This window comes from Hemitrygon akajei, chromosome 7 (assembly GCF_048418815.1).
Source record: "Hemitrygon akajei chromosome 7, sHemAka1.3, whole genome shotgun sequence".
In the NCBI taxonomy this organism is placed as follows: domain Eukaryota; kingdom Metazoa; phylum Chordata; class Chondrichthyes; order Myliobatiformes; family Dasyatidae; genus Hemitrygon; species Hemitrygon akajei.
This window is the reverse complement of record NC_133130.1, coordinates 167283898-167307918: the sequence shown is the minus strand read 5'-3', so window position 1 is coordinate 167307918 and position 24021 is coordinate 167283898. Positions and strand designations below refer to the sequence as shown.

Below are 24021 nucleotides of genomic sequence, written 5' to 3'. Positions count from 1 at the left end.
TATGAAAAAACTGTGCTGGCGTTGCAGAGGGACAAGAGGAGGTTTACAAGAATTTTCCCAGGAATGAAGGGATTAACGTACGCAGAGCATTTGATAGCTCAGGTCCTGTACTCACCAGAGTTTAGAAGAATGAGGGAGGATCTCATTGCAATGTATTGAATATTAAAAGCTCTGGATAAGGTGGAGGTAATGTTGCCTGTAGTGGATGAGTCTAGAACGAAGGGTCACAGCTACAAAATGGAGGAACATCTATTGAGAACAGAAATGAGGAGGAATTTCTTCAGCCAGAGGGTGGTGAATCGGTGGAACTCATTGCCACAGACAGCTGTACAGGCCAAGTCATTAAGTATATTTAAGGCAGAGGTTGATAGGTCCTTGATTATCAAGGCATCAGAAATTATTGGATGAATGGAGTTGAGAGGCAGCACTTCTACTTCCTCAGAAGTTTGCGAAGATTCAGCATGTCATATAAAACATTGACAAACTTCTATAGATGTGTGGTGGAGTGTATGTTGACTGGTTGCATCACTGCCTGATATAAAAACACCAAAGGCCTTGAATGGAAAGTCCTACAAAAAGTAGTGGATATGGCCCAGTCCATCACAGGTAAAGCCCTCCCCACCATTGAGCACATCTACACTGAGCACTGTCACAAGAGAGCTGCATCCATCATCAGGGACAAGAGAAAATGTGCAGATGCTGGAAATCCAAGCAACACACAGAAAATGCTGGAGGAACTCAGCAGACCGGGCAGCATTTATGGAAAAGAGTACAGTCGACGCTTCGGGCTGAAACCCTTCATCAGAACTGGAGGAAAAAGGTGGAGTCAGAGTTAGAGGGTGGGGGAGGGGAGAAAGAAACAGTGAGAGGGGAAGTAAAGAGGGAGAGGGAACGGGAGAGGGAAGGAGGGAGGGATGAAGTAAAGATCTAGGAAGTTGATTAGTGAAAGAGATACAAGGCCGGAGAAAGGGGAGTCTGATAGGAGAGGACAGAAGGCCATGGAAGAAAGAAAAGGGGGAGGAGAACCAGAGGGAGGCGATGGGTAGGTAAGGAGATGAGGTGAAAGAGGGAAAAAGGAATGTGGAATGGTGAGGGAGAGGGAGACATTACTGGAAGTTCGAGAAATTGATGTTCATGCTAGCAGGTTGGAGGCTACCCAGATGGAATATAAGGTGTTGTTGCTCCAACCTGAGTGTGGCCTCATCATGACAGTAGAGAAGGCCACGGACTGACGTGTCGGAATGGGAATGGGACGTGGAATTATATTGGGTGGCCACTGGGAGATCCTGCTTTTTCTGGCTTGGTAAACCAGCCAGCATAATCAAAGACCCCACCCGCTCTGGGCATTCTCTCTTCTCCCCTCTCCCATCGGGCAGAAGATACAAAAGCCTGTAGGCACATACCACCAGGCTCAAGGATAACCTCTTCCCCAATGTTACCAGACTCTCGAACAGAGTAGATGGCCTTTTGACCTCATTATGGCATGTACCTTATTGTCTGCCTGCACTGCACTTTCTCTGTAACTGTTATACTGCATTTCACACTACTTTCCTTAGTTTTTATTTAGAAATACAACACGGTTACAGACCTGTTCAACCCTTTGAGCCACATTACCCAATTACACCCATGTAGGAAAGTAACCTACTAACCCATACGACTTTGGAATGTGGGAGGAAACCTGTGCACCCAGAAGAAACCTACATGGTCACAGGGTGTACGTACAAACTCCTTATAGACAGTGGCAGGAATTGAACCTGGGTTGCTGGCACTCTGTAGCACTACAACTGCTGCATAACCGTGTGCTTAACGGTGTTCTTCCTCAATGCACCATGTAACAATTTGATCTGTATGAGCAGTGTGCAAGACAAGTTTTCACTGTATATTGACACGTGACAATAATAAACCAGTAACAAATACAAATTCAGAGAAGAGTCATATTGGGGTTATGGTGTTCAAACAGGCTAACCCGTTCAGAAATACCAGCTCGACAGTGTTCAGTTCCCAGCTGTAGAGTAGGATAGACCTCTAGATAGACCATGTGTCTTGCTGCAGCCATGAGCCTGGTGAAGTTATCATCCATTCCCCAACTCACACTAAAATCAAACATGAGAGATTCTGCAGATGCTGGAAATCCAAACCAATCTGTACAAAGCACTGGAGGAACTCAGCGGGCCAGGCAGCATCTATGGAAATGAATAAACAGTCGACTTCTCAGGCTGAGACCCTTCATCTGGACTAGAAAGAAAGATGATAGGTCAGAGTAAGAAATTGGGGAGGGGGAGGAAGACGTACAAGGTAGTATTGATAGGTGAAACCTGAGGGGGAGGGAGTAAAGAGTGGGAGGTTGATTGGTGAAAGAGATAAATAGATGGAGGAGGAGAAGTCTGATAGGAGAGGAAGACGACCATGGAAGAAAAGGAAGAAGGAGCCATGATGTTGTTGAACTAACGAGCGTTATCTGACCACATTGCTTTATGAGCCAGTGTTTTGCCAGAAAGATCTGCTGAGTCAAACACATTTCCCATCGGTTTGTTAACAGACACCTCATAGAAGTATCATCATCATTATGTGCCATATCATTTGACGAGGGTGAGCACAGTCTTTCCATGACCAAGATTGTTCTTGGCAAATTTTTCTACAGAGTGCTTTGCCATTGCTGTCTTCTGGGCAGTGTCTTTACAAGATGGGTGACCCCAGCCATTATCAATTCTCTTCAGAGATTGTCTGCCCGGTGTCAGTGGTCACATAACCAGGACTCGTGACATGCACTCGCTGCTCATACAACCATCCACTACCTGCTCCCATGGGTTCACGTGACCCTGACTGGGGCGAAGCAGGTGCTACACCTTGCCCAAGGGTGACCTGCAGGCTAGCGGAGGGAAGGAATTCTTTATGCCTCATTAGGTAGAAACGCATCTCCACTCAGACACCCTCATTAAGAGTCTCTTAAATTAAGGACCCCCATCACCCAAGTCATGCCTCGTTCCAATTGTTACAATCAGGAAGGTGGTATAAAAGCATGAAGACACACATTCAGTGATTAAGGAACTGCTTCTCCCCCTCTGCCATCCAATTTCTGAATGGACATTGAACCCACAAATACTCCCTCACTACTTTTTTATTTCTATTTTTGAACTACTTGTTTAATCTAACTAATCGATATAGATACAACGTTTTTTCCTCTATCATGTATTGCAGCCATGTGCATATGCAGTGATACCAAACCCAGTTCTGAGTCTGACGCTAGGTCTTAGCAGCCAGTTATGTAATTGGAGTTGTAGAACACAGAACACAGTACGAGTTCATCAGCTCACCATGTTGAGCCAATCTTTTAACCTACTCCAAGACCAATCCAACCCTTCCCTCCCACATCACCCCCCATCATCCATGTTCCTGTCTAGGAGTCTCTCAGATGCCCCTGATGTATCTGCCTCTATCACCACCCCTGGCTGTGTCATCCATAGGAAAGTTCAAAATAAACTTATTATCAAACTGTCTTGAGATCAATTCTTTTGTGGGAGCACTTACAGGAAAATAGAGAAATGCAGGAGATTATACTAGTGGGACCTTCCATTGGAAGCAAATGTAACCAATAAACAGTGGAGATAATCGACTAAAATTTCGAGGCAAACATTTGGGAGCTCACACACAAAATGCCGGAGGAACTCAGCAGGTCAGGCAGCACCTATGGAAATGAATAGACAGTGGACATCTCAGGCTGAGACCCTTCTTCAGGACCAAGAAGAAATAAGTCAGAATAACAAGGTGGGAGATTTGGAGGGGGACAAGCTGGCAGGTGAGGGGTGAGGGGGGATGAAGCGCGAAGCTGGGAGGTGAACCTTCATGGGGGGGGGGGAGCATTTCCCCAGGCTGGAACCAAGGTCACTGTCACAAAATAAGGGGTCCGGTACTGCGGATTTACCATGACGAGGAGACATTCCTTCAGGGGAAGGTGGATCGTTGAGGTTGTCCAGCCCAGAGACACGCCGAGGCTGGGCCACCACTGAAGACAGAGCGATAGATCTGGAAGCCGCAGCTGGAGAGGTAACATATCAACCCCAGTCCTATGGAGCGGTGCAGCGGGTATTGAGGGGGCAGATTGTCTTTGCGGACCCCAGTTCTTTATTTGGGGATGTTCTGATGTATCCAGGCCCCAGTGAGGAAACGCATCGAGCTTCCGTCCCCTCACCATCTCCGATGGCACGGTAAACGGTAAATCTCCGGCTGGCGCACGGATCTCGCCTCGGGCTGCCGGCACCCACAGCTCGGCCCTCCGCCTCTGGGGCAGAACTACAACCCCTCCAGGTTTGGCCGTAGGACACAGGCAGGGGCATTAACCTGGTCCCAGCGAACAAACTCTCCGCTTGACAATGGCTGAGAGAATTCGCCTGAAGCCACAGCAGGGGAGGTAGGAGTCTGGTGCAGCCAAGGAGGAATTGGGGAGCGGGGGAGGGTGAGCGTTGATGAGCTGCCAAGGTGCGCGAGTTTGGGGAGGAGGGAGAGTGTTTGAAGTGGGGTTGAGGAAGGCGTGGAAGAGGTTAGGAGAGGGATGCGTTGTCCCGTGGTTTACCGTTCTCCGCTGCCTGCTTCAGGTTCTCCAGCATGGTGTCGTAGTGGATTCTGCAGAGAACCTTCTCCTCGACCAGACCGAACTCCTCGCCGGTGGAGAGCTGCCTTTTACACGAGAAACAGGCGAAGCAGGCGAGGTGGTAAGCGTTGCCTCGCGCCCGGCGCACCCAGTCACTGGCGTAGATCTGGCGCCCACAGCGGGCACACGTCGTCCCGAACCGGCTGCAAGACACCAAGCAACAGATCAGGGGAGGGCAGGTTGGGTTCCCTCCCCAGGGGTCGGGCGCAGGATCCTGCGGGGGTCAGGTACCCCCGTCACAATACCACCCCACATTGCCCACCCCTCCCACCATTCCCCACCGCAGCATCCCATCCCTGGATACCAGACTATGCTCCCCTCCCACTCCCTTTCTCCTCAACGATTTCCCGCCTCCCGCCTCTCCCCACCCAAGCCTCTATCTCTCCCATTCTCTTCAACACCTCTTCAACCCTCACCCTCACCCTCACACTCCCCACATTCGCCCCTCCTTTTTTCCCGCACCTTCGGAGTAAATTTATTATCAAAGTGCGCAGACGTCACCATATATAACTCTGAGATTCATTTTCCTCGGGCATTCACAGTAAACAAAGAAACGCGAGAGAGTCAACGAAAGACCACCAGCAAGGTGGACAAACAACCAATGTGCCGAAGGCAACAAGAAGTAATAAATAGATACGCAATAAAAATCATGCACGAGATAAAGAGTCCTTGAAAGTGAGTCCGCAGGTTGTGGGAACGGTTTAGAGTCGGGGTGAGTGCAGTTATCCTCTGTGGTTGAAGGATGAAGGACAACGACTGTTCCTGACCCTGGTGGTGTGAGACCTGAGGCTCCTGTCCCTCCTGTCTGATGGCAGCAGCGGGAAGAGTGAATGGTCTGGATTGAGGGGGTCCTTGATGACGGACGCTGCTTTCCTTCTCCTCTTGCCCACGCCACCCACCTCCCCCTTCCCCTATCCTCCGCCCTCCCCCTCCGCAGTGAGGTTGCGGAGTGAGTGGGGATATCTCCCTCGCCCCGCTGCTCTAACAACGTGACACTCTCCCGACTCCCTGGCCCGTACAAAACGGTTCCATATGTGCGGGCGGGGCTGGATCTGACTCGGGAGGCGCGTCCCCAGGGGTCGTTAACCCAGGGGGTCTGGGGAGTCCCAGCCGTGTCCCCCCGGGTCCCAGCGCTTGGGAGGCGCAGCCGAAACCCAGACGGTGCAACAAGGTGTTTATAACCCAACCTGCAGAGGTTATTTTTCATGGAGTTGTGTTTATTTGTGTGAGGAAAGCCATGACGGTATTAATCATCTCTTACAGGCATGAGCGCCGACAACTGTTCCGTCTCACAGTCCCAACCTTAACCCTTTCGCTGCTGAATCTCAAGGCTGAGAAAATCCCTGGTTACATTATCGACTGTCACTTTCGTTCGGCCCGTCAAGTCACAGAACAAACCCTAAACTTTCTTGTCACCTACCGTTCCCAACATTCCGACACACTAGGGGCAGGTTGTAGCGGCCAATTAACCCACCGTGGTGGGGTGTGGGGGGGACGGGGACCCGGAGCAAACTTCTCTTTAATGTTAAAGCGAACCCACATCCAGCACCCGCCGAGAGCCCGTTCCGGACTCTCGCCACCCTCTAGGTGAAGAAAATGAGGATTTTCAAATCTAACTGTGCTGAACCCGCTGTGCCACACGGTTAAATTCCCTCCGCTGTCTGTGGGGAGTTTGCACGCTCTCCCCGTGACAGCGTGGGTTTCCTCCGGGTGCTCCGCTTTCTTCCCACAGTCCAAGGATCTGCCGGTCAGCAGGTTAATTGGTCACAAGGTTGTAACTGGTCTCATGGAAGGTCCTGTTAGCGTGCCGCGTCTCTAATTAAATCTATGTATCTAGTTTCCTGCTACGGCGTTTCCATTGTATTTTAGACACAGCAACGAGCACACGGGACTTTAGCCCACAATCTCAGCATCAAATTAATTTCATTAGCTATCAAATGTCCAACTAAACTCAAGCTTCTGCCGTCACGATCTCCATATCCTCCCGCTTCCCTCACACTCACGTGCCTGTCTACGCCTCCATCGTGTATACCCTCTGCACTAATCCAGCAGAATGCAGAATTCCTAGCAACGGGATTCAGGGCGGGGGCTCGGGGTCGCCTTGAGGTGACAGCTCCCCCGCATCCTCAAAAGGCGATGCCTCAGAAAGGCGGGGTCCACGCCCGTCACCCAGGACATGCCCTCTTCTCGTTGCTACCGTCAAGGAGATGGGCCAGGAGTCTGGCGCACACACACCCAATGTTCTAGGAACAGCTTCTTCCGCGCCGACATCAGGTTTCGGAACGGACGATGAACTCATGAATATTATCTCACTGTTTTTATTTTTGCTCTCTTTTTGGAACCACATTGAATTGATGTACTGTTTGTATACAATGCCGTACAAAGTGTTAGGCACATGAGTATATATCTAGGGTGCACAGTGCTGTAGTTGTCAACGAGTTTGTAAATCTGGCGGGAGCAAAGGTGTGGTGAATGGTGAGAGTGGGGCACCGCGGGACGGGTTAGGGGCAGGTGCGGATGCACGCACACCCAGCCCTGAGACACCAGACAAGGTTGTTTGACAAACAGTTGGTTTATTGATCATTACAGAATGTCTCTCTGGTGCTTCCCGCTCCGTCCCCGCTCCCTTCCCCTTTTCCCAATCATGATACCCCTCCCTCTGCTCCCTTCCCACTCTCAGTCCACAATAGAGAACCATATGAGAATCAGGTTTATCATCACTCACATACGCCATGATTTTTTTACAGCAGCAGTCCAGTGCAATGCATAAAATTACTACAGTACTCTGTAAGTGTTGGGCAGCCTAGCGATATATATGTGCCTAAGACTTTTGCACAGTGCTGTATATATGTATGAACACCCTATATATAGTTCTTATAGTTTTTTATTATATATTGCAATGTACTGCTGCCACAAAACTACATATATTACGATATATGCCAGTTATATTAAATCTGATTCTAACTCAAATAAAAAAGTTCAAAGAAAATTTATTATCAAAGTACATACTGTGTCATCCTACACTACCTTGAGATTCATTTTCTTGCAGGCATTCACAGTAGAACAAAGAAATACAATAGAATGTTTTGAAAAATTACCCCCAAAGACTGACAAACGTGCAAAAGACAAACTGTGCAAATAAAATAATAATAAATAAGTAAAACGAATACTGAGAACATGAGTTGTAGAGTCCTTGAAAGTGACTCTACAGGTTGTAGAATCAGTTCAGAGTTGAGGAGAGTGAAGTTATCCACTCAAATGTAGACTAGGCTTGGACAAATAAGCCAATAGCTGTTTTACTGTGAGCCAGTACACGAACGTAGCGTGTAACTGGGTGACTCCCGTCTAGACGTTTTCACAGTGAAGTTTAATGGCATCTTTGTGGATATTTGGAAAATACAAATCTTGCAATGTAGAGGTGTTTGGGTACTTAGCAATTTTCAAACCTCTTTGTATTTAATGTGTGTGCTTTCAGAAACTGGAGAGTTGGGTTCAACCAAAAACAGAGACGATTCAGTAGTGAATGATAACTTGAATAATAGACAGGAAAATAACAAGCCACGAGGGGCCACGAAATGAGAGGGAACAGAAACAAAGGACAACAGGCAATGAGGTAAACTTCAGGCAGGGGGAGTGAAAGCTCGGAGCAACTGGTTGAGGCCGGCTGGTTCGATGAGTGAACGAGGTCTGTGGATGAGAATTGGGTTAAATAGGCTGCAGGCCACGAGTCAGGAGCGAGCGGCAGGTGCCGGCTGGGATGCGTCAGTGGGTGCAAGACTGACACATGAATTAACAATGTAAGTGTTTATTATGACTAAATAATTACGTCTGATTAAATCACAGCGTTTAATCCCTGCTTGGGAAGTTACAGAAGTGTTTTCCATTTTCATTTTACGTTCTTTCTCATTTTTATTCTCCACACACAGTTTTATTTTTTGTATTGTTATTCTTTGCAAAACGACTTGATTGTGTTCACTTTGATGAAGTGAGTGAAGAACTGTAAAAACGTAAGTGTGAAATTGTCTCTTTTTGTTCTTTACGGATGTTCCCTATAGTGGGGGAATCTGGGATCAAAGGGCACAACCGCAAAATAGAGGGGCGTCCGTTTAGAACAGAGATGAGGGGGAATTTCTTTGGCCAGAGAGTGGTGAATCTGTGGAATTCATTGCCACAGACGGCTTTAGAGGCCATATTATTGAATATATTTAAAGCGGACGTTGATAGGTTCTTGATTAGTCAGGCATCGCCGGTTACAAAGAGAAGGCAGAAGAACGAGGTTGAGAGGGATAATAATTCGGCCATGTTGGAATGGTGGAGCAGACTCAATGGACCGAATGGCCTAATTCTGCTCCAACGTTGTTGACTACATAATTAATTCAGATAAAGGCGCGTCGTTTATTTCCCGCTTGGTAAGTGATCCGCTGTTCACCATTTTCTATTTTATGCTCTTTCACGTTTTTATTTTCATCAGACAATTTATTTTTCACTACCGGATACAAGACCCAAGATAGTTTAATGTCATTTCCAGAACGCAGGTGTAAAAGAGAACCAAGTATGTGTTAGTCCGGATCCGATGCAGCACCAAAACACGGTAAGATAACGAATACAATAGTGACAATATAAATACATAAGATAGCTTACATACATTGACTGATTGTATGTCCATTAAGTGACACTAGGCGCAGGAGTGTCTGTACATAAGGTGACGGACAGGAAATGATAAAGTAGTGGTGGGTTAGTGGGTGGAGGTGTTGATCAACCTCACTGCTTGGGGAAAGTAACTGTTTGTGACTCTGGTGGCCTGGCGTGGGGGCTACGTGGCCCCCTCCCTGACGGGAAGATTGCTATCCATTTGAAAATAACTTCTATGTGGCTGAAGATCTGCAAAAACCAATCATCCGGATGAAATCATAAACACAAGAGATTCTGCAGATGCTGGAAATCCGAAGCAACACGCACAAAATGCCGGAGGAGCTCAGCACTTATGGAAATGAACAAGCAGTGGCCGATCCTCCTTCGGGACTGGAAAGGAAGGGGGAGGATGCCAGAATAAAAAGGTGGGGAGAGGGGAAGAAGGATAGCTAGAGGGTGACAGGAGAAACCAGGTGTGTGGGAAAGGGAACGGGATGGAGAGGAAAGTGGACCAGAGGAAAAGGGGAAGAAGGAGGGGTACCTGGGGGGGGTGGGGGGGGTGGGGGTGATAGGCAGGTGAGAAGAATTGTCTCTTGGTTCTTTCTCCAATACAGTTCTGTACGGAATGCCCAGCGACAACACTAACGGCAGAAAATTGTGTTGCATTTTCAACGTCTTCTCATTTAATCTGAATAATAAATAAAACGGGTTTGTGGACTCACACCCAATTATGTAAAAGTAACAGACTTTATCGATTTAAATAAATATAATTATCTCGGCTCAAGCGCGAGAACGCGTCGAGCGAACACTAAAGCGTTACGACTTTACGAAGCCGATCTCCGGACTTCTCTCCCAGTAGCTAGAGCATATCCCATTGCACAAACAAAGGCCAATTGGCCGCCGACCCTTCAAGCCTGTAATTTGGAAGCAGTTGTCCTTTAAAACACTGGTAATTGCTTTGATTTTATGATACGTGTTTTCATTAGGAACGCTGTTTGGCTGCGCTTAGCGAAGGACAGACGAGGTCCAAGACATCCCTATCCTTAAAGCATTCCGCGTGTATTTTGGTATTTCTGTAGCATCTTAGAAATACTGTATGGCTTGTAACTTTGCTTTGGCTAATGGCAAGAATTTAAATGCAGCTTCTTTGCCAAGCTGTCAACTAGAACAACAAATACATAGAACAGAAACACAATCCCCCCCCCCCCCCCCCCCCCACACACACACACACAGACAATATCGCTTCCCCATTGACCCAGCAGTGGCGTGGTACCTCCGGAGCTGGGTGTATGAGGAGATGGGGAATGGGAACACAATGTCGATACTGTGCACTCTGCACCCATTCACAGTAATCCTCCCTCTGAAATTATGTTCAACCCTGCTCCCCGCCCCGTCCCAGAGATGACGGTGGCTCATTGCTGACCAGTGCCAACCTGCGGTGCTGCAATAACTGACCTATTGACACAGATGTACACACGTACACACACACATACACACACACACACACACACACACACACACACACACACACACACATATACACACACATATACACACACACACACACACACATACACACACATACACACACACACATACACACACACACATATACACACACACACACACACATATACACACATACACAGACACAGATACACACACATACACACACACACAGATACACACATATACACACGTACACACACCCATACACACACACACACAGATACACACATATACACACGTACACACACACACATACACACACACAGATACACACATATACACGTACACACACATACACACACATACACACACAGATACACACACATACACACATACACACACACAGATACACACATATACACACATACACACACATATACACACATACACACACATATATACACACATACACACGTCCACACACATACACACATACACACACATATACACACACATACACACATATATACACACATACACACACATATACACACATACACACGTCCACACACATACACACACATATACACACATACACACACACACATATACACACACATACACACACAGATACACACATACACACACATACACACATATACACACGTCCACACACATACACACATACACACACATATACACACACATATACACACATACACATACACACACATATACACACATCCACACATGTACACACATACACACACATATACACACATACACATATACACACACATATACACACGTCCACACATATACACACATACACACACATATACACACGTCCACACATATACACACATACACACATATACACATACACACACATATACACATACACATGTACACACACATACACACGTACACACATATACACACACATACACATATACACACACTTACGCTCTTGCGCACACACACTGAATCACACACAGACTCACACATATACACATACGTACACACTCACGCACACACACACACTCTCTCTCACACACACACACACACATACACACACTCACATAACAACACTCACATGCTACGATGCACCCACAACATATTCAGACACACACACTCACGTACACATCACACACAGTCACACATACACACAGCTACACAAACACTCACACACACACTCACTCTCTTTCACACACACACAGTCACACCTACATGCACCCACTCACCTCCACACACACACTTACTCTCTCACTCACAAGTATATATACACACTGACACACACACAGTACGACACACACTCACTCTCACACATACACACACAGATACACACACACATACACACACAGGCACACACTACGACACATACACTCACCTTCTGTCTCTCTCTCACACACACACACACACACACAGACACACACACACACACACACACACACACACACACACACACACACACACACACACACACACACACACACACACCAATACTCAATATGCTTTTTTAAGATGAATTCCTGATCTGCCAGGTCTGACGAAGTTGGCTTTCTCTGACATTATGACAGTGTCTCCATCACTTGAAAAGAAGAATTGTGCATGGACATAAGTTCATTAAATGTCCCAGAGAAACGCCCAACAGCAGTGGGCTGTCTGTAGTGCTGGTTGTGAGGTTTGGAAGTGGGTGGGGAGGATTTAGTGGACTGGCAAGTATATAATCATTGAATATTCTAGGGCTATAATGTTCAAAGGCTGCAGCCCATAAAGACGACATATGTTGCTCTGTGCTTTGTTCGGTCTCATTCCGCCTTATGTCCAAGCAGAATATTATTGCAGGAAGCGATATGCGATGGGAAACATAATAGTTTCTCACAAACTAAAAAAAGGAAATCAGTCTTTAAAGGGTAATAGAATCCAGAAGTTGTTATTGTTGCAATTTTTCCGATCAATCAAAACAAATAGGAATTTAAGTTATTTTCAAAAATCAACATTTCTAACAATGGAGTATTTTTAGAAATTTGTTAAAACGATTATAGTGGGCATATCCTTAGCTTAAAGCCTATAGTTTATTTCTTTTAAGGTAAAGACAGGTTTATTTAGCTGTCAGTAATGTAGATTTATAGTCAGAGAACTGATATACCAGGCTTCCTGTTCCATTGCCAAGGTCCATCTGCAAGATCCGTATTAAAGATATTAAATCCCAAATGATGAATGTACTCCCTCCCTCTGTTAACCACTCGTTCAGAAACACTGCCCCATTATATACACTGCCACTAGATTATCAGTTTATCAAAGATGGTTTACAAAGCCATCATATAAATGTACAAACAGTAGGGAAAGCAGACCGGGGCTGTCTAAAATTGATCCAAAATGGCTGCAGCACCTTTGGCCTTGAACCAGAAGGTCGACGGTTTTAATCTTACACTGGAGCCTACCCAATAGGCAAAAGCTTGCAAGCAGGCTTCTTCCACTGCAGTTAGGTGAGACTAGATCTGGAGGTCATGGATTAAGGGTGAAAGGTGAACTGTTTAAGGGAAATAAAGGGGAACCGTCTTCACTCAGAGGGTGGTGAGAGTGTGGAACGAGCTGCCCGCGGAAGTGGTGGATGCAGGTTCGATTTCAATATTTAAGAGAGTTTGCACAGTACATGGATGGGAGGGATATGGAGGGCTATGCTCCAGGTGCAGGTAGATGGGACCAAGCAGGATCGTAGTTTGGCACAGACTAAATGGGCTGAAGGGCCTGTTTTTCTGTTGTAGTGCACTGTGACTCCATAACAAGGGAGTGCAGCTGAGTTAGAATAACGAAAGAAAATCTTAGAGATACTATCCCACTGATCCGAGGAGCAAGGGCAATGTCTTCAGCCAAGCCAACAATCAAGCAGTATGTGGCCTCTGTCAGAGCAGACAGCAACCGTTCTTCCCCAGCCGACTGCCTCTCAAAAGCAGAACGCTGAGATCCAAAAACCATGAGAACAAAAACATACTCAGAGAACATAGAACATTACAGCACAATGTTGTGACAACCCCTTAACCTACTCTAAAATCAACCTAACCCTTCCCTCCCACATTGCCCTCCATTTTCCTATCATACATGTCCCTAATGCCTCTACCGCCACCCGTGGCTGGGCGTTTCATTCACCCACCACTCTCTGTGCAAATACCTGCCTCTGACATCCCCCTCTTACACTTTTCTCCAAATATCTTAAAATTACTCCCCCCAGCAATAGTTACTTCCACCCTGAGTAAAAGGTTCTGGCTTTCCACTAGATCTCTGCCAAGAAATGCTCAAGAAAGATCAAAATTTCCTAATTTTTCTTTTAGTGATCTGCTGAATTCATCTTCAATGTGCATATTCAGACTGGTTTGGATTAACTCTGCTTAGGATGCCTTTAATTTGTTTTGATGGCATTACATAAACTACTACAGTTATTTTATCCAATCAAATTGCAGGAAGTGGAAAGGTTGCCTTGGAGACGCTAATAGCTGTTCAATCCGGCATTCCGTGGTTGCACTTTTACCAGAGTTGCCATCATGAGTGGCGTGGTAGCGTAGCAGTTCGCACTACGCTGTACAGCAACAGCAAACTGGGTTCAATTCCTGTCGCTGTAAGGACTGTAAGGAGTTTGTACGTTCTCACCGTGACCATGTGGGTTTCCTCCTGGTGCTCGGGTTTCCTCCCACAGTCCAAAGGTGTACCGGTTGGTAGGTCACATGGGCTGTAATTGAATGGTGCCGCTCGTAGACCTATTACCGTGCTGGATCGCTAATTAAGTAAATAAATATCTCACTGCGCCTGGCACTATGGGTAGAGCCATTGCATCATGGCTCAGAGACCCTGACCTTGAATACTGTCTGTGTGGAGTTTGCACAATTTCCCTGTGATCATGGGGGTTTCCCTAAATGCCCCTGGTGTCTGCCACCTCTCTACAATGCGCAGGTTGGTCGAGATACAAGTGGAACAAAGAGCTGCACATCCAACAGCCCACCTGTCTTAACTCTAGCCTAATCACAGGACAGTTTACAGTGACCCAATAACCTACCAACCGGTACGTCTTTGGACTGTGGGAGGAAACCAGAGCACCCAGAGGAAACCCACACATTCACAGGGAGAACGCATAAACTCCTTATAGAGGATGCCGGAATTGAACTCTGAACTCCGATGCCTAGAGCTTTAGTAGCATCGTTCTAACCACTACGCTACTGTGTCAATAGGTTGCTGTAGGTTCAAGACTTAATCAGGATCTTAATGCAGAGAATAAGTACCCTGTAGGGGTGCAAGATAGTTTGTTGACATTCTTCAGTACACAAGTGTAAAGGAGAATGAAATGATTGTTATTCCCGATCCAATGCAGCATTAAAAAACACAACAAACATAAAAAACAAAATAAGTATAATCACAAAAGCAAGTCTATAAAACACAATGTACAAGTAACTGTTATATACATATTGATTGGGTGACCATAAAATGACACTAGGCACAGGAGTGTCTGTACATAAGGTGACTGACAGGAAATGATAAGGTAGTGATGGTTGGGGGTGTGGAGGGGTGGGCTAGTGGGTGGAGGTGTTGATCAGCCTCACTGCTTGGGGAAAGTAACTGTTTCTGAGTCTGGTGAGCCTGGTGTGGGTGTTACGTAGCCTCCTCCCTGATGGAGAGGGACGAACATTCTATGTTTGCCCCCCATGTAGGATTTGGGGAAGGGAGGGTTGATTGGGTTGTGGGGAGGGAATAAAGTGAATACGCTAGGTTTAATGTTCAGCGGGTACTTGGTTGTCAGTGCAGATGCACTGATCTGAAAACCCCATTTCCACACCAAATGACTTGGCAAGTAGAGTTTCAAAGGACATTGGCATCATCGCAGAATCAGAATCAGATTTCTTATATTTTTATTTGGAGATACAGTGTTGAGCAGGTCCTTCTGGCCCCAACGAGCCACAGCTCTCAGCAGCTCACCTATTTAACCCTAGCCCAATCACAGGACAATTTACAGTGAACAATTAACCTACTAACCGGTACGTCTTTGGACTGTGGGAGGTAACCGGAGCATCTGGAGGAAACCCACATACTCACAGGAAGGACGTCAAACTTCTTACAGACAGTGTCAGAATTGAACTCTGACCTCCGATACCCCCAATCGTCATAGCGCTGCGCTAACCCCTACGGTACACAATGTAACTGTTGTTTTGCCCCTGTAGCACAATGCAATGCATAAAATATGCAATAAATTACAATAAGAAATATGTATTATAAAGACTGAATAGGTAGTGGAAAAAGAGAGCAAAATTCTGAGGTAGTGTTCATGGGTTTATTGTCCATTCAAAAATCTGATGATGGAGGGGAAGAGCTGTTCTTGAAATGTTGAGTATGTGGTTTCAGGAGTCTGTACCTCCTCCCTGATGGTAGCAATGAGAAGAGGGCATGTCCTGGGTGATGCAGGTCCTTAATGATGGATGCTGTCTTTTGAGGCATCGCCTATAGAAGATGCCCTCGGTGCTGGGGAGGCTGGTGCCCACGATGGAGCTGGCTGAGTTTACAACTTTCTGCAGCTTTTTCCGATCCTGTGCGGTGGCCCCTCCGTACCAGATGGTGATACGGCCTGTTAGACTGCTCTCCTTGGTGCATCTGTAGAAATTTGCTAGTCTTTGGTGACATAATAGATCTCTTCAAGCTCCAAATGAAGTATAGCTGCTGGCATGCCTTTTTTGTGTGTGATTGGTTCAATATGTTGAGCCCAGGGCAGACCTACAGCTCCATACACCTGCCTGACAGTTCAACTGCTGAAAGGACTCTCTCCGGAGGCAAACGCACAAAGGGGGACCCTCCAAACGGTATGAAAAATGGCAAAGGAGGACGAGGAGGTTCTATCTCCTGATGTGCGCCTGTCCCTAGAAATTATTTTCCGTTGATTCAGTGTTTTAAATCTGAATTCAAAACAGTTCCGTCTCAAGTTCCACTCAAGTGAAATCACCATTTGTTGAGTCCCAAAGTGAAACCACATCGCTGTACTGTACACAGAATCAGTCCTGTGCAAAACGTCTTCTTCAAAGTGCTCCAAGCAACGTTTCCAGCCAGTAAATACACTGGCAAATGCTATACAGGTCTTTGATAAATATTTTTAAACATTCCTTTAAAATATCTATTATATGACAGGCAGTGAATGTGCATTCCTTTCAAAACGTTAATTAGAAACATCTAAATACGAGTTTAACTTTTTGATTGAGGTTTTTATTTCTCTAAAATGAGTAACAGTCAGGCCAAAAGGAAGAACATATCAAATGAAAGGCAATTAAAGCTCAAATTTCAAACCAATAGAAATATTCTGAAGTTTTTGGATTCGAAGTTAATACATCTCAAGTCACTTGCATTTTTACCCAGCACCTGACCTGCTGAGTATTTCTAGTATCTTTTAGCTTTTGCTGCATTTAACCTTGTCTTTCCAGATGTCAGGGTGGAGATACGTCTCTACCAAAGGAGGTGTAAGGCGCTCCCTCCCTCCGCTGGCCTGCGGGTCACCCTGGGGCAAGCTGTAGCACCTGCTCAGCCCCCCGATCAGGGTCAGGTGAAACCATGGGATCAGGTGGTGGATGGTCGTTTGAGCAGCCGGTGCAGATCACAAGTCCTGGTTATGTGACCACTGACACCAGGCAGACAATCTCTGAAGGGTATTAATAATGTCTGGGGTCCCCGTATTAAGACACTGCCCAGAAGAAGGCAATCGCAAACCACTTCTGTAGGAAATTTGCCAAGAATAATCATGGTCAAAGACCATGAGTGCCCACATCATATGACACGGCACATAACAAGCAAACAAGCCTTGCCTTTAAATATGAAATTTGCAGATTAGAGTCAGTGTTCACAGCTGAGTCTGCAGCAAATATTTGAAACAGTCAAACAACAAAGAAAAACAAAATATTGTTAAAACTATCAATAAATTTATAGTGATGTTGATCAAGAGGGCTTAATGGTGCAGTATTTGCAATATAGAAAAGGTAAATTGGACGAGGCAGAAATCCAGGCCAGCATGAACTAGATGGGTTGAAGGGCCTGCTTCTGTGCTCTGGTCCTCTATGACTCTAATAAAGATCTTTAAAAAATGTTTAATTTATTTTAGTGATCCAGCACAGAGCACTCTTTCAGCCCTTTGAGCCATGTCATCCCAGCAACCCCAATTAACCCGAGCCTCATCACGGGACAACTTGCAATGACCAAAATTCACCTTTTCATCTGTGGACTGTGGGAGGAAACTGGAGCACCCAGAGGAAACCCACACAGGAAAAACATACAAGCTCCTTACATCTGGTACGGGAATTCCGGACTCCGGAACGCCCTGAGCTGTAATACTATTGCGCTAACCGCTATGTTACCGTGGTGTCCAAATTGTGTAACGCTGTTAGCACTCGTGGATGATTGTGATCGTTCAGTCCCTGCTTTACAAACAAGATTCAGATTTATTCATCACGAGTACATTGAAACATACAGTGAAATGTGGAGTTTGCATCAACAGCCAACACATGTTGAACGAAACAGACGTACTGATAATGAAGTTCACGTTGATTGTCATTCAGCTGTACACATGTATACCGCTAAACAAAACTACGTTCCTCTGGACCGAAGTGTGCAGCACAGTACGTGTAACTCACACACACACACAGCACACGAAGTAATAATACCACAAATCAATTAACAAATAATAAAATATATTTCAGCAGATTGATATTTAGAATAAGGTGCACTTACAAGACAAGTTAAAAATAAAACAGTACAACACAACTGGTGCTTCATACGTGATGAGCCCTGAGTGGTGACAGGGAGTTCAGTGGCCTCATGGCCTGGGGGAAGAAGTTGTTTCCCATCCTACAGTCCTTGTCCTAACAAAAATTCCAATTGTTCAAACAATGAAAGAACTACAGAAACAACAGTCAACTATCACTTATTTCTCGCTCACCAATCGCTTCCCCTTCAATCTAGCTTCAATAAATCAGGTACTTGAGTTGTTTGGATTAGAGAGCATGTCTTATGAAGAAACGCTGAGCGAACTGGGGCTTTTCTCTCTGGAGTGAAGGAGGATGAGAGGTGACTTGACAGAGGTGTACGAGATGGAAAGAGGCATCGGTAGAGTGGACAGCCAGAGACTTTTTCCCAGAGCAGCGATGGTTTATTTCATCATTTTTATTCTTTATAATTGTTGAATATTGTTTTTGTTGCATGTTGCACTCTGACCAACACATCATAGCAAATTATAATGTTATCTTTTTTGAATCTCGTCTATTCAAAACTGCAACATTAATTTCCTCTGTTCCCACTAGGCTCTGGAATAATTATCTCATAACTTGAATTTATTGTATTTGAATTGAAAGGAAAAAAAAGAAATTAGCACAACAAGATAATGTAATGTGTATACGTGGCAACTGTTATCAGAAAAAAGGCTAACGGTGTGTTTAATACGTGCAAATGTATATGGAGAATAAGATTGATACTTAATCATTTGAAGGTGATTGGAGGAAAGAACAGGGGGGATGTCAGAGGCAGGTTTTTACACAGAGAGTGGTGGGTGTGTTCGTACACGCTACCATGGGTGGTGGTAGAGGCAGACATTCGGGACATTTAAGAGGCTCTTAGATAGGCTCAAGGATGACAGAAAAATAGAGAGTGATGTGCCATGTAAGAAGAAAGGATTAGATTGATCTTGGAGTAGGTTAAATGCTCAGAAAAACTTAGAGGGCCAAAGGGTCTGTACTGTGTTGTAGACGTCTACACTCAGTGGCCACTTTATTAGGCACACCTGTACAACTGCTCGTTACTGCAAATATCTAATCAGCCAATCATGTGGCAGCAACTCAATGCATGAAAGCACGCAGACATGGTCAAGAGGTTCAGTTGTTGTTCAGACCAAACATCAGAATGGGGAAGAAATGTGATCCAAGTGACTTTGACTGTGGAACGATTGTTGGTGCCAGATGGGGTGGTTTGAGTATCTCAGAAACTGTTGAGCTCCTGGGATTTTCACACAGTCTCCAGAGTTTACAGGGAATGGTGCAAAACACCAAAAACATCGAGTGAGTGGCAGTTCTGTGGGTGAAAATTCTTTGTTAATGAGAGAGGTCAGAGATGACAACCAGACTGATTCAAGCTCCCACAACGGTGACAGTAACTCAAATGGGTTACAACAGTGGTGTGCTGAAGAGCATCCCTGAGTGCACAACATGTCGAACCTTGAAGTGGACGGGCTACAGCAGCAGGAGACCATGTGCATAGACTCAGTGGCCACGTTATTAGGTACAGGTATGTATTCTGACAACAACTCAAGCAACAGGACAAATCAGAAAGCTTGGGTACAGGGTGAATCAAGGTGGTGGGGTCCAAGCCCCAGAGCTTACCGGAGTGACAGAACCCTATGTTTGGACGATGATCTAGGCACTGGGCCAGATTGAAAAGATCAGGGAGTTGGGGCCTGAGGCAAGGGTCGGGCTGGTTCAGCTAAGGGTCTGAAGATCAGAGCACTATTTACTTCCATTTATTGTTTGCATGATTTGTTTTTTTTCCCTGCACATTGGATGTTTGACAGGCTTTTTAAAATCAGTTCTTTTGGGTTTCTTTGTTTTTGGTTGCTTGTAAGGAGACAAATCTTGAGATTGTATAATGTATACATACTTTGATAATAGATGTACTTTGAACTTTTGCACGTAAAATTAACACAGAGATCCTCTCTAAGGTTCAGGAGACAACAGATGTGAAGAAGGCACAGAAACTAGTGCGATTCAAGCAAATAATGCATTTGAAATCTCCTCAAGTGTACATTCTGTCTTCTATCTTCAAGCTTTGTTTAATTTATCCTTTCAACAAGATATAACCTCCAGTTATGCAATAGGATTGTTGCATCTCAGGATTTCGTAATTCCCTAATTCCATTTTCATGAAATGCTGTATTATTCTGAAGGGATATAATCTTATCTTTTTTTCAAATCTTGTCAATTCAAACTGCAAAATTAATTTCTTATGTTTTAGTTAGGCTCTGGAATAAGCATTTTTCAACAGGAATTTATTCTGTTTGAATAGAAAAAAGATGAAATGATTGTGAGAGGATTATGTAATGCGTACGTGTACTGAAGTGTTATCAGAATCTCAGCTGAGGGAGTGTGTGATAGAGAAGGGAATCTCTGCCTTATTGGTTACTACCAGATTTCAGACAAGTATTGCAGTCAATGTTCAGCCTGAACGAATGCATCTCATTCCACTTTAAGCTTGCAAGATGATTTTAATGGACTTTATAAAACTTGAGATAATTGGATTGGGTTGTCAATACTGCATTACATCACCAGTTTTAAGGGAATATGTCTATTTCCATAATTCCAATATTGCGTGAATGTTAAAACCAATAAAAAAAATCTTATCTTGGCTTCAGTATCCAGACTATAATTGGTAAAAGATTGCCTTGTGGGCATTTGGCTTCAGTCTGTACATCATGTAGTGAAACGTGAACTTGGTCGACAGAGAAAGGCCAGGTCTGGTGCCAAAAAGGTGCCAAGTTTGGCTGCCACACCAATAGTGCAGCTATGTCAGAGCCAAAACATTTCATATTTTTGTGAGTAATCTACCCTTTCACCAGTTCCATTGGAACCAGGACTTTGATGTCTCAGTTTACATCCGGGGAACTCTTCCCTCTGGTGTTTTGCAACATTGCTCATGTGGTAACAACGTGATTAAACTGAGCAGATGTTTGATTTCTTTGAGTTCAGAACATGAAAGCGTCTGATTTATTCACTGGAGTTTGCACGTAAAATTAACTCAGTGATCCTAATCTCGTAAGGTTCAGGAGACAACAGAAGTGAAGAAGGAGTAGGAACTAGTACAATTCAAGTAAATAATGTGTTTGAAACCTCCTTTAGCACATAACATAGTTAAGGATATTGTAGGACAAGGAGTGATGAATCTGATTACAACTCAAATGAATGTTACAGTCTGCAGATGTAACAGCTGGGGGAGTGGTGCCATATTTAGGAATGCATGACGGAATTGTGAATAAACACAGGGGATTCTGCAGATGCTGGAAATCCAGAGCAACACACACAAAATGCTGGTGGAACTCAGCAGGTCAGGCAGCGTCTATGAAGAGGAATAGACATTTGATGTTTCGGGCCGAGACCCTTCACCAGGACTGGATAGGAAGGGGGAAGAAGACAGAATAAGAAGGGGAGGAAGGACGCTGTTAATCAAATGTTAATGACAGTTTGGCAGAATTACCACAGTGTAGAAAGATTACAAACAAGGACATGAAACCCATACTACATCATACGTAGCGATGAAATGAGGTGGTGGGGCCAGGGCACAAGAGCGAAAAAACAAACCCATGTTTGGCTAATTTAAGTGCCGAGTCAGATTAAAAATAACAAGGTTTGGAGGCCGAGGGTGAAGGAGGGCTGGAGCTCACTACTCTAGGAGGCTTCACTCACCTCAGCACTGAACTGGCTCTGTGGCTGTGGCCTGCAGCCATTGGGCTCCTGGACTGGCTTCAGCACTGAAGTGACCCTGCGGCTGTGGACTCACTCAGAGACTCTGCGATTCACACTCCAAGTGATATTTGTTTACTTTTTTATCGTTGGTGGCAATTTGTCCTTCTTTCACATATTGGGTGTTTGACTATCTTTGCTGTCTGGGGTTTTTGCTGTTTATTTGTTTTGTGGGTGCCTACAAGAACCTCAAGGTTGTATATAGTATACACACTTCGATAATAAATGTACTTTGAACTTTGAATTTCTCATCAGTGGTAATAGATTCTGAACTGCTTTACATGATGTTACATTCCACTGCGTGGTTAAAAAATGGCCGAACACTAAATGGTGCAATTATAGATGTTCAGCACGGATCAGATGGGCCAATGGGCCTGTTCCTGCGCTGCAGCTTCTATGACTATGACTCAATTTTTTTCTAAATGTGTTGGTTCTGCTTCAAGTGGGTGGAACATGATTATCCGACTTAACATTGGAGCCTGAATCAGAAAATCAGAATCAGGTTTATTATCACTGACATATGTTGCGAGATGTGTTGTTTTGTGGCAGCCGGACAGTAATTCACTACAAATTACAAGATATATAAATTAAATAATTAGTGCAGAAAGAGAGCAAATGTAGTGAGGCAGTGTTCATGAGTTGGTTCGTTGTCCATACAGAAATCTGATGGTGGAGGAGAAGAAGCTGTTCCTAAACTGTTGCGTGTGTCTCTTCAGGTTGTAGTACCTTCTCTCTGATGGTAGTAACAGGAAGAGAGCACAGCCTGGGAGATTGATGCCACCTTTTTGAGGCATCGCCTTTAGACTATCTCCTCGATGGTGAGGAGGGTTGTGCCCATGATGAAACTGGCTGAATTTACAACTATCCAATCCAGTGCGGTGGCCTCTCCATACCAGACTGCGATGTAACCAGCTAGAATCCTCTTCGCGTTGCATGAGAGGTGTAGAGGGCATGAAAGAACATACTCTTTTTCCCTGAGAGGGTTGTCTAGGACTGTTATGGAACAGAATACCTTGGAGATGCAAGTGGAAGTGGCGTCTCAGCTAGATAGGTAGGTGGCGAAGAGGGAGTCTAAAAAGCTGACCTTGGTTTGTGCATTTGTGTATAGGAGTTGGGAAAAAGGCTCTGGCTGTCCACTCTATCTATGTCTCTTATCATCTTGTACAGCTCTCATCTTTCCTCACTCCAAAAAGAAAAGCCCTAGCTTTCTCAACCTTTTCTCATAGGGAATGCAATCAAATCCAGGCAGCATCCTGCTAAACCTCCTCTGCAGTCTCTCTAAAGTTTCCTCAGCCTTCCTAAAATGAGGCAGACAGAACTGAACGCAATTCTCAAACTGTGTTCTAACCAGACTTTTATAGAACTTGTGGTGCTTGAACTTAATCCCGTGACTAATGAAGACCAACACATCATACACCTTATTAACCACCTATCAATATGCATCACAGATTTGAGGGATCTATGTATGTGGTCCCCAAGATCCCTCTGTTCCTCCACACTGTAAGAATCCTACAGATATGCTACAGAAAGTATCCTGATGAGTTGTATATCAGCCTGGTACAGCAACTTCTCTAACTCCTCCATGGATGGTGTCAAGTCCAGCAGTGACGGGAGGAGGGTTAGGCACAGTGACAGCAACCCCAACCCATAAAAACCCAGAGCTACAGAAACGGCAACAGAAGCTCCAAAGACCTCATGCCTGGGAGAGGAAGGATCTTTAATGGGTTGTACCTGGAGACAACGTGACAGAATGGCCCGGGACAGAGGAACC

General features: G+C 45.1%; 1 protein-coding gene across 3 annotated transcripts in view; it reads right to left on the bottom strand.

Moving 5' to 3' along the window:
* lhx6a (LIM homeobox 6a) overlaps positions 1-24021 on the bottom strand; it is a 70591-nt gene that overhangs the window by 22756 nt on the left and 23814 nt on the right. For all 3 annotated transcript variants that reach the window (XM_073052537.1, XM_073052538.1, XM_073052539.1), the window contains one exon: positions 4571-4791. In XM_073052537.1, coding sequence (XP_072908638.1) covers positions 4571-4791 — 221 coding nt within the window. The remainder of the gene's footprint in view (positions 1-4570; positions 4792-24021) is intronic.